Source organism: Bufo gargarizans, chromosome 5, assembly GCF_014858855.1.
Source record: "Bufo gargarizans isolate SCDJY-AF-19 chromosome 5, ASM1485885v1, whole genome shotgun sequence".
Taxonomy (NCBI): Eukaryota; Metazoa; Chordata; class Amphibia; order Anura; family Bufonidae; genus Bufo; species Bufo gargarizans.
The window spans coordinates 490710708-490722865 of NC_058084.1; the positions used below are offsets into that span (position 1 = coordinate 490710708).

At 48.8% G+C, this 12158-nt stretch overlaps 1 protein-coding gene across 1 annotated transcript in view; it reads left to right on the forward strand.

Moving 5' to 3' along the window:
- Positions 1-6915: 6915 nt before the first annotated feature.
- The window catches only part of LMBRD2 (LMBR1 domain containing 2), a 43311-nt gene continuing 38068 nt past the window's right edge, over positions 6916-12158 (forward strand). Inside the window, exons 1-3 of the mRNA XM_044293561.1 lie at positions 6916-7550; positions 10170-10388; positions 11591-11724. Of these exons, the coding sequence (XP_044149496.1) occupies positions 10215-10388; positions 11591-11724 (308 nt within the window). The 5' untranslated portion in view covers positions 6916-7550; positions 10170-10214. The remainder of the gene's footprint in view (positions 7551-10169; positions 10389-11590; positions 11725-12158) is intronic.

A 12158-nucleotide genomic window follows, 5' to 3' on the forward strand; every position in this document is an offset into this window, starting at 1 on the left:
TGTTACCCATAGCAACCAAGTTTTTTTTTATTATTATAATTTTTTTTTTTTCCAGCTTTCATTATCAAAAAATAAATAAATGCAGGGGGTAAAATGAAGGCAGAATTTTGTTTGGTGTAGACAACAAGGACACCTGAGAGAGATAGTATATGAGGGCTGGTGTGGAGTGGACCTGGGGTCTGAAACTGGTGGTTCAACAACAGCTCCCAGTTTGTGGCTGTTAAGGCATGCTGAGAGTTATAGTACACTCACTACTGGGAAGCTAGCGCGTTTTATCGTCCGTATTATGGCTTACGTCGCCATAGTGATCTGCAATACAGATGTTAAAGGGAAACCCCTTTTGATATGGCTGGGGGTTAAAAAAAAAAAAGACTCGCCCAACACCAGCGCTCTGGAGATGTACGTGGGCACATTAAGTCACATGTCGGGTCTCGCGGGGAGCTTGGCGGTCTATGAAGGGGCCTGCACCCCCTGCCTGCAGACTGTTGACTGCATACTTACCAACATTTTAGTTGGTAAATTTGGCATAGCTAAGCCCCCCAGAAATGCCCCAAACCCACCCAAGAACACCCACTTATGGGCAGCTTTTGCAGCTACCCCGCCCATTTTGGCCCAGGATTTTCTGAACTATCTAAAAAAAAAATACCATAGACAGTCCCTGCAAATTTGGGACTGAAGAACTTTAGGGCGCTTTAATGTGTGGCGTAAACAGTAATTCTGCCGCAAAAAACCTGAGGGGAATTACTGTTGTGGATTTTGTGGCTTCTTTGCTGCGTATTTTGGCACATATTCTGACATACCTTAAAACGAGGACCCGTCACTTCCCCTGACATCCCCAAGAAATGACCATCCTGGAGCATCCGCAGGACCCCTGAATAAGGGGCTAGCGAAATTGTTTCTCGTTATTTAATGTTCTGATGCTTTGTATTACTTGTATAGTTTTGTATGGATAAGTCAGGGTTAACAATCCCTTGTAGGAGGCTAGGAGCTGGACCTAGGTCTGCCCCTAGTTTAGTGTGAGTCTAGGGTTAGGTGAGGAAGAGAGAGGAGCTACATGTGCTGACTCCTCAGAAGACTAGGCCTGAGTCTCAGAGAATCATCCATTGATAACAGTGTGATGCGGAATATTTCAGCGCCATATAAGTGTGGGAACTAAATAAACCACCATGTGTGAGATATTTGCATCAAGAAAACCATCAACTCTACAGTGCTCCAGAGAGAGAAGGAAAGAACTAGAAGGTCCAGGGTCTACATGGCCGAGCATTGGATCCAGTCAGTAAGGTATTTACGGTTTAAGGCTGCTAGACTTTACTGCGGTGAGGGGGACATTGCTAAGGCACTGTTCACACTTGGACACGGTCCTGGCTAGCTGTAATCTTAATCCTGTCCCCCTTCAGCTGGGAATTACCGAGGGAACTGCAGAGAGAGGGAAGGATAGAGAGAAAGAGTACTACAACCTTCATCATTGCTTATATCCATTGATTGCTATAGGGGAAGATTTGCACAGTAAATTGTTTGGAACTGTGTTTTGATAACGGTGGCTGTACTACAACTCTCATTCTGCATTTTCGTGAAGAGAGACGTGTATATTTGCTATAACGTGCCTGGTTAATGACTCCAGCACCATATGCTGACCACAGCACCTACATCTCCTGCCCTGCACCCGTACAACACCCATAACAACAAGGGCACTCCAACTACCATCAGACAGGAGCCCCAACATCAGGGTGTCTCCTGAGGGAAGAAGGGGTGTGCCCTCCTATCACTGCCCTGGCCCTAGGAAGCATCAGTATGAGGATTATTACTATGATTATTGCCGCCAGCACTACTACCACTCCCATCCTCTGCTCCTGCTCCTCCAGGGCTTGTGGCACATCTTTCCTTAGATCTTAGCTCTGCGCTGTTCCTCTTTTATTCCTCCTAGAAATTTTGGAATATATTTATATGTTACCATACCCCTGGTCCAACTGGTGTGTCCGTGCCAGCTTACTGCAGCATTCAAGTGACTGGGAGCTGAGCTGCCGTACACCGGAAAGTGGACAGAGCCTCCCATCCACTGCATGTGCCCTTTAACAAACGATCGGAGACAGTGCCGAATGTTGATCCCCCTGCAGAAGAGGCTCTCCACCTTTAAAAATAAATAAATTGGGCAACTACGTATTGGCTGGAACAACAAACACACACACATACCATTTAAATCCTCCGGCACTGATGCTCCCTCTACAGCAGCAATGACATACCGTACCGCCCGGTGACACATTACCACTGCGTCACTCCACTGGCAGTACAGTGTGTCACTACTGCAGCCATGTAAAATAAAAAGGCAGGCAGCGGACCACAAGACTTGTGGCACAGGAGCAGTGGGGCCGCTAATGTTTGGTTTAAGGCCTCTTTCACACGTCAGTAAATCACTGATGTGTGCGGTCTGTAGTCTCCACGGAGAGAACACGCATCTATTGACTTTAATGTATATATTCACACTTCAGTGGTTTTCCATGGACCGTGGGTACCTGGTGACACCATGCAAGAATGCTCTATTTGGTCAGTGATTACCCCATACTGTCCCCTGAATACCCCCTGTGAAGATTCGCTCTGGTAGGCAGGGTAAGCGGACGCAGTACAGAGGCAAAACAAGTTCGTAAATCAAAATGTCAGTGTTTATTCACACAAAAACGACTCATTACTTAGTCTTGGTGTTAATTCACACAATGAAAAAGTCCATAGAACAGACACGTTTCTAGACGTTTTACCCCCGGCAGTCCACAGCAGGCGTTAGGGGCCTGTCTCCCAGCATACGGCCCTCATGCGGCTCTGAACCTTCCAGCACAGCACTATGCTTCCGATCCCAATTCAGAGACTCAGCTGCCTATTTAAAGGACAGCCAGGTGCTGCCAAAACCCGGACCGGCGCTTAAACTCCGGTCCGGTATTTGATCTCACCTGGCTGGAAATCAGCCTAGCCGCCCATGTTGGGAGGAAAATACCTGCCTTCCCAAACAAAACCCCTTGCTATGTCACACCCCACATAGTAATTATTCCCCTTTTGTGCCCCGTCACAGTAGTTATGCCCACATTGTACGCCATCACAGTAGTTATGCCCTCTCTGTGCCCCTCACGGTAGTTATGCCTACATTGTGATCCTCACAGTAGCTGTCCCTATATTGCGCCCCTCACAGTAGTTATGCCCAAATATATTCCCCCTTCCCAGTAGTTATGCTCGGATATGTGCCCCCTCACGGTAGTTATGCCTACATTGTGATCCTCACAGTAGCTGTCCCTATATTGCGCCCCTCACAGTAGTTATGCCCAAATATATTCCCCCTTCCCAGTAGTTATGCTCAGATATGTGCCCCCTCACAGTAGTTCTGGCCAGATATGTGCCCCCCACAGTAGTTATGGCCATATATGTACCCCCTCACAATAATTATGCCCAAATATGTGCTTCCTGCACAGTAGTTATGCCCAGATATGTGCCCCCTCACAGTAGTTATGCCCAGATATGTGCCCCCTTTACAGTAGTTATGCCCAGATATGTGTCCCCTCACAGTAGTTATGCCCAGATTTGTGCCCCCTTTCACAGTAATTATAGCCAGATATGTGCTCCCTTTACAGTAGTTATGCCCAGATATGTATCCCCTTCACAATACTCACCTAGTTCCTCCGATGATCTGCGCTCCACAGCAGCAGCAGGCAGGATATACATCGCGCTGCCTGGCTGTAGGAGAAGCAGAGGCTGATTCCGGCCTGTACTGCTATTTCTATACAGCCCAGCCTGGTAGAGTGCCGGCAGCTGAGCTGAATGGTGGAGCGGGCAGCAGGCGGCTCTCTGCTTCCTATGGGGACAGCTGAGAGAGGGACATACCTCAGCCCTTCTAGGACCACAGGACAGCCACTGAAGTCCAGGATTGTCCCAGCGGATCTGGGACAGTTGGGAGGTACGCTCCTGGTTTTGGCTCACAATGACTGATGGAAAACACTGACTGTGTGAATAAGCCCTAAGCGGTTAACAATTCAGCTAGGTCTGGGCTCCGTTTTACACATGTAACATATTATTATGGAATGACACTGCACCTGTCAGGTTATTGCATTAGTCATATAAAGCCGAATCAGTTCCTTCCCTCTCCTTATTATGTTGCGTAGCAGGACGCATGTGAGTTTACACGGTGATCTCGAGTATACTACTTGGGATAAGCTGTTGTGGAGCCTCATCCTAAAAGGGGTTGTCTCTGACTGCGGCCCCCAGGTCAATCAGCTGTGTAAGGCTACTTTCACACTAGCGTTCGTCGGTCCGCTCGTGAGCTCCGTTTGAATGGGCTCACGAGCGGACCCGAACGCTTCCGTCCAGCCCTGATGCAGTCTGAATGGATGCGGATCCGCTCAGACTGCATCAGTCTGGCGGCGTTCAGCCTCTGCTCCGCTCGCCTCCGCACGGACAGGCGGACAGCTGAACGCTGCTTGCAGCGTTCGGGTGTCCGCCTGGCCGTGCGGAGGCGTGCGGATCCGTCCAGACTTGCAATGTAAGTCAATGGGGACGGATCCGTTTGAAGATGCCACAATATGGCTCAATCTTCAAGCGGATCCGTCCCCCATTGACTTTACATTGAAAGTCTGGACGGATCCGTCCGAGGCTATTTTCACACTTAGCTTTTATATGCCAAAATAATGCAGACGGATCCGTTCTGAACGGAGCCTCCGTCTGCATTATTTTGATCGGATCCGTTCAGAACGGATCCGATCGAACGCTAGTGTGAAAGTAGCCTAACCTGGGTCCTGCTCCTGGCGCCCGGCCCGCCATATAGCTGATAGGCCAGCAAGGCAAGTCCCCTCCACGGGAAATGTAGTGTTACATGGTGAGCATCTTGCTTAAACCTGTAATGTCGGGGCAAAATTAGGTTAAGTTCACGTAAGGGTCCCAATTCCGTATTCTGTTTCGTCATTATTGCCGGGTCCACCACCCAACAGATCCCACAGACTATAAAATACCGCTCCATCCAAAGAACCATCCTCTATTGGCATCCCTGACAATCAGGTGGTCCTAGGCCAGTGACGTCACCCTACATCAGTCACATGACCTAGGTGCAGCTCAGATCTTGAATGGGGCTGAACTGCAATACCAAGTACAGCCACTATCCAAAGTAAGGTGCTGTGCTTGCTTCAAACAGCTGATCGTTGGTGGTGCCAGGAATCAGACCCCCACTGATCTGAAGAAAATCAAAATGTGCAAAATTCATTTAGCAATTTTTTTTTTATAGAAAGTGATCAAAAACTCATTGCACACAGTGATGGTCAGTTCGCAGTGTTCGCCAGCGAACACATGCGGGCTGCCATCTTTAGTAAGGTAGACTCACCCGTCCGGCGATGCACAGGTAAGCCCTTACCTGTGCCTGTGTCGGGAGCCGGTCTGAAATCAAATGCGGTCAGTTCCGAGAACAGCCCGATGAAGGCCCACGGCGGCTGGTGAGTCTACCTTACTAAAGATGGCAGCCCGCATGTGTTTGCTGGCGAACACTGCGAACTGACCATCACTGATTGCACACCCCAAAATGCCATCACTAAAAATACAGATCGCCCCGCAAAAAAAAAAGATCCCTCAGACATAAATATAAAAAAGTTATGGACTATATAAAAAAAATGTTGACAATATTAAAGGGGTTATCCAAGACTATTAAATGCCCCCCATATGCCGGGCCCCTCACATGGTAACAGCAGCCATGTGCGGTCCGGAATCTGTTTTGTGGATTCGCAAAACACTACGGTCGTGTGAATATAGCCTTAATGTGTGTATTCACTCATCAGTTTTTTTACCACAGTCCGAGGGTCAGTGTTTTTAAGCACAGTAGCATGCTCTGTTTTGTCCGTGTTCATGGATCCATCACCCCCATTATAGTCTATGGGTCCGTGAAAACCACGGATGCCATCTGTGTTTCACGGATCGTTAGCATGCTTTGAAAATTATGTTTCAGCTGTGTAGTGTCGGATGACACACGGACCCAACACGGACCCTTCACGGTCATCTTCACGGAGTCATCGCTGACCACCTTTTAATGGATTTGCGCATGGACGTGTGAATGAGGGTTTAAAACGTAAAGGGGGGGAATTTATCATGAGGGGAATATTTGAAGACAGTGCTGCTTAAAGGGGTTTCCCATCTCAGACAATGGGGGCATATCGCTAGGATTTACCCCCATTGTCTGATAGGTGTGGGTCCCACCGCTGGGACTTGCACCTACAATGAGAACGGAGCAGGGAAATGAAGGTAGGGCGCACTACGCATGCGCTGCCGCCCTCCATTCATTTCTATGGGGCCGCCAAAAATAGCCAAGCCTATTTCCGTCTGCCCCATAGAGATGCACTTCTATGAGAGCAGCTCTTGGTGGTGGACGGACCCCGGGAAATCCGGGGTCCTCCAGCCACAGCTCTCCCCGCTCCTTTCTCGTTGTAGGTGAGGGTCCCAGAGGTGGGACCCGCATGTATCAGACAATGGGGGCATATCCTAGCGATATGCCCCCATTGTCTGAGATGGGAATACCCCTTTCAGTCTTTTTTTTTCTTTCCTTTATTTCATATTCATCAAATGTTTTTTGATCAATTTGTCTGCACACGACCGTGGTTTTTGGCCGCATCCGATCCACATTTTTTGCGGGTCGGATGCAGACCCATTTACTTCAATGAGGCCGCAAAAGATGCGGACAGCACACAGTGTGTCCATTCCGTGGCCCCGCAAACCGCAAAAAAATAGAACATGTCCTATACCTGTCCATTTTGCTGGGAAGGATAGGACAGTTCTATAGAGCGCTGGACGTTCCGTTCCACAAAATGCAGAACGTACGCGGCTGGTATTGGGGTTTACGGACCTGTATTGTGCCCTTAAACACTTTTGTCTAGAAAAGGTACCGTCCAAAAGTACAACTCTGTCCCGTAAAAAAAACAATCCCTCATACGGCTACGTGAACGCAAAAATAAAAAAATAAAAGTTATGGCTCTTTGAGGGCCGGGAGTAAAAAAAATGAAAATTCAAATATTGAAAATTGCTGTGGGTTGAAGGGGTTAATTTTTCTAGCGCAAAATACAAAGTGAAAGCTGCCCTATGTTTGGTTGCTATTAGCAACAAGAGCCAGAGCCTAATATACATCTAAACTGTTTGCTAAACGGCAGCAAAGAGAACACCCGTCCCCCAAACATAACAGGTACCCCTGCCTTCAGCTAATTCTGCCCTAAATAGCAGAATTTTATCTGTCACTTCTGCTGTATATGTCAAAAAGCAGAGTCTCCTGGGCTCCAACAAAATGGCTGCTCTAGCGGAGACAGAAGTACTGCGTGTGATATCTTAGTGGATGACACCTCTAGTGCGCGCGCGTCACTACTGACCGGAAGTTGTACATGTATTGACGTTCTATCTTTCTCTACAGGGCGGAAGTTGTCCGGAAATGACGTAAGAGCTCTTTTTTTTCGGGTTGTCATCTGAGTGTCCCTGGCCCGTGAGTACCGGCAGGCTGCAAGAGACCGGGGGATGAGTGTTACCCGGTAGTTTGTGAAGAGACGCTGAGGCAGGTGAGGAGAAGCCATTCATGTCATCCATTGCAGCTTGTATCTGTATCACAGTCATATTCCTAATACTCCATGGGTTATTATATGTATGGTTCTCATAATCTGTGATCCCTGCTTGCTGGCAGTGAGTAGAACCTTTATCCAGATGTGGAAAAGCACTGTCCAGATACAGATGGAATGCCTGTCACAGCTGAGAGTTTGGTACAGTGGAATCCGATCTAGAATAAGCAGTCTGGACCATCCAATACATTGTATCGATCTATCAGCAACATGGGAGAGGTCTGTGCTGCGGATGGCAGAGGAGTGTATAGAACAAACCCTCAGCTGTGAGAAGTGTAGAGGTGTCAGAAAGTCAACACCACTGTTCCATTCACTGACAGCAAATAAAGGTGCAGAGCGTAATAATAAGCTTGGACAGTTGAAAAAACTGAAACACCAGCCTGGGGGATCTGGTAGTGTCTCCCTGTGGCCCCTGTGTGTATGCTTTAGCTCCGGGGGTGTCTCCCTGTGGCCCCTGTGTGTCTGCTCAGCTCCGGGGGTGTCTCCCTGTGGCCCCTGTGTGTATGCTCAGCTCCGGGGGTGTCTCCCTGCGGCTCCTGTGTGTCTGCTCAGCTCCGGGGGTGTCTCCCTGCGGCTCCTGTGTGTATGCTCAGCTCTGGGGGTGTCTCCCTGTGGCCCCTGTGTGTCTGCTCAGCTCCGGGGGTGTCTCCCTGCGGCTCCTGTGTGTCTGCTCAGCTCCGGGGGTGTCTCCCTGTGGCCCCTGTGTGTCTGCTCAGCTCCGGGGGTGTCTCCCTGCGGCTCCTGTGTGTATGCTCAGCTCCGGGGGTGTCTCTCTGTGGCCCCTGTGTGTATGCTCAGCTCCGGGGGGGGGGCCCTCTGTGGTCCCTGTGTGTATGCTCAGCTCCGGGGGGGGGGCCCTCTGTGGTCCCTGTGTGTATGCTCAGCTCCGGGGGTGTCTCCCTGCAGCTCCTGTGTGTCTGCTCAGCTCTGGGGGTGTCTCCCTGCGGCTCCTGTGTGTCTGCTCAGCTCCGGGGGGTGTCTCTCTGTGGCCCCTGTGTGTATGCTCAGCTCCGGGGGGTGTCTCTCTGTGGCCCCTGTGTGTATGCTCAGCTCCGGGGGTGTCTCTCTGTGGCCCCTGTGTGTATGCTCAGCTCCGGGGGTGTCTCTCTGTGGCCCCTGTGTGTATGCTCAGCTCCGGGGGTGTCTCCCTGTGTGTATGCTCAGCTCCGGGGGTGTCTCCCTGTGGCCCCTGTGTGTATGCTCACTCTTCTCTGCAAAAACACTCCAAATCTGTCAGATTGCGAGGGCATCTCCTGGGCACAGCCCTCTTCAGATCACCCCACAGATTTTCAATCGGATTCAGGTCTTGGCTCTGGCTGGGCCATTCCAAAACCTTAATCTTCTTCTGGTGAAGCCATTCCTTTGTTGATTTGGATGTATGCTTTGGGTCGTTGTCATGCTGAAAGATGAAGTTCCTCTTCATGTTCAGCTTTCTAGCAGAAGCCTGAAGGTTTTGTGCCAATATTGACTGGTATTTGGAACTGTTCATAATTCCCTCTAGCTTAACTAAGGCCCCAGTTCCAGCTGAAGAAAAACCGCCCCTTGGCATGATGCTGCCACCACCATGCTTCACTGTGGGGATGGCGTTCTTTTGGTGATGTGCAGTGTTGTTTTTGCGCCAAACATATCTTTTGGAATTATGGCCAAAAAGTTCAACCTAAAATATTTCAGTTTGTTTTTCAATTGAGTTGTACAGTTTATAGGTCACATTAAAGGAGGAAAAAGTTCTGAAATGATTTATCTTGGTCTCATTTTTATACATCACAGAAACCTGACATTGTAACAGGGGCGTGTAGACTTTTATATCCACTGTAGATGTTTCTGTGGCTCCTCGAGTTGTCCTGATATCTGTTTCTAACAATGTTGGGTGACGATCTGTATTGGGGTGTAGAACATAAGGTAAGCAGACAAATGTGATATTCAGGAGTTTGGAAAAGCTGGGTGACGTTTGACAGTTGCCTGGTGGATGTAGATGAGAGATCTGTGGTGATGGCAGGGTGTACTGGGCTGGGTCACTTGGCGTCCATCCCGTGTCAGGAGCACATTCCTCCGTAATAATCTGCTTCCTCTGGGAAGATTAAAGGGGTTGTCTCACTTTAGCAAATAACTTTACCTACATAATAAATGCTTCTACAAACCACTTACTAATATATTGTTATTATCCATATTGCTTCCTTCGCTGGCTGGATTCATTTCTCCATCAAATACCCCTTTAAAGTTACTGTTGCACCAAGTCATCCAGATAAAGTGGGGGTTCACTTCACATGCCCCCCGCCCCTACATGACTTTCATATGGCCCAGTAGGGATTTCTTTCGACCCATCGGAAATAGTTTATGTGAGTTCATTATCTGCTCCCCATTTTACACTGACGGCAGCCCAACGTCTAAGGTATTCATGACTTCATATTTGTAATGGGGGAGTTGGTTCTTCTCCTTTTGGGATTGGAGCCCCCCAACCCCAAAATAAAAACATTTATAATCCATTTTGTTAAGTTCTGTTTGGCTTGCTTTTATGTAATGCATAGTGACACCTTAAACCTTTGCCGTCTTCCTCTCCTATAGGATTGACTCTGGACTCCATTGCGTTACCCCAGGCGGTTGGTCACAATGAGCGGCGCTGCCCTCGGTATAGAGGTCGTGTTTGTCTTCTTTCTTGCCCTTTTCCTCCTTCACCGATTTGGGGACTTCAAGAAGCAACACCGACTCGTGCTGGTGGCCACTCTGCTGGCCTGGTGCCTGTGCTTCCTGATTGTATTCATCATACCGCTGGATGTTAGCACAGTGAGTAATACGTTCTGCCAGGAAGTGTCGCTGAGGCGCATGACAGAGCCCACAGACATGATCATCCAGCTTCCATCCAGAGGCAGTAATCCTGTCCATAGCTCGTCCTGCCATCAGTGAGAAGTGGAGACCATTGTAACCAGTCTAGACAATGCTCTGTGAGCTAAACAGCCCGGCTCCAGACTGATACATTGTAACAAACTAGCACAGTTGTATCCAGTCTAGACAATGCTCTGTGAGCTATACAGCCTGGACTCCAGACTGATACATTGTAACAAACTAGCACAGTTGTATCCAGTCTACACAATGCTCTGTGAGCTAAACAGCCCGGACTCCAGACTGATACATTGTAGCAAAGAGAGATTTGTGCAGCTGCTGCTGATGTGTTTTAGCTCACAGAGCATTGTCTAGGTTGGATACACAAGGATATGTGTCACTATCTGCTATTAACTGGCAGGTAAAATTTTTGGTGACGCAAAGTGAACCAGCATTATGTTAAGGGGATATGTCTCTAGTTTATGTTGCCCTTAGTTAGGACACCACAAAACTGATGACAGATTCCCTTTAAGGTGACATTCAGACGGTGTCTGTATTACAGCTGCTACACACCGAACCCCTGCAGTTCTACTTGACAAACGTAGATCATCCTAAGGTTTGAAACGGAATTAACCCGACATCTGCAGCTAGTGGAAGCCATAGGAAGCCTCTGCCCGGACTGGTGTCATGGCTTCAGTAAGTACAGGAAGCAAATCAGCAAGGACGAGGCAGTCTGCAGAGCTGTAGAAATATGGCTTCTGTTATAAGCAGAGGTCTTGACACCAGTGTGAACAGAACCTAAGGTTTTTATAATCAAGATTTAGAGCATCATTATCAGATCGTCTTTTGGTGCCCCCTGCCAATCAGCTGTATGAAGAGTCCGCCGCGTTCTGTGAGATCTTAGGCCTAGGCTCAGCTCAGCCCCATTCAAGTGAATATGGCTGAGCTGTAGTACCAAGCACGGCCAGTATAAAATGAACGGCGCTGTGCTTGGTAAGCTGTGAGGAGGCAGCGGTGCTTGGCTTCCTCAAACAGCTGATCGGCCGGGGCTGCCAGGAGTAGGACTCCCTTTGATCTCATATTGATGATGTATCCTGAGGGCAGGTCATCAATATAGAAATCCTGGAGGACCCCTTTACATTTTCTACTGTCTATTATTCATTCAGACAATATACAACAGATGCATCGCCAGGAACGCGGTCACCCCTGCCACTATCAACGTCAGCCAGTTTACTACGACCACGCGAGCTGCCATTACCAATGCCTCCTCCTCTGCTGTTGTGGCTTCTAGCCCTCTAAGGTCAGTACGATGTTACCAGCGCTGGGCTCTGATAGAACACTGATTGGTTTTGTGCTGTGGGTTTCTGCATGGAACATCTGCAGCAGAGGAATAAGACCATGCAAGAGAAAACGCGTCCCCTACCAATGACGGAAATGTACATTATGGGCGGGAATAGTGGCAGGAGCGGGGCTGTTATTCATTGCCCTGCACCTGCCACATTTGTCTGGATCGGAGAAAACTCCAATCCCAACAGTTTAAAGAGTTTTCAGGCACTTGGATATTGATGGTGTATCCTCAGCATAGGTCATCAATATCGGATCAGTGGGGGTTCAATACCTGGCACTCCCCAATGATCAGCTGTTTGGGACAGCCGCCTTTGCTTGAAACCATACGGTAGTTCGAAGGCTTCATCCACAGTGTAGTTTCCACCACCAGCGAACTGCAGCACCGCT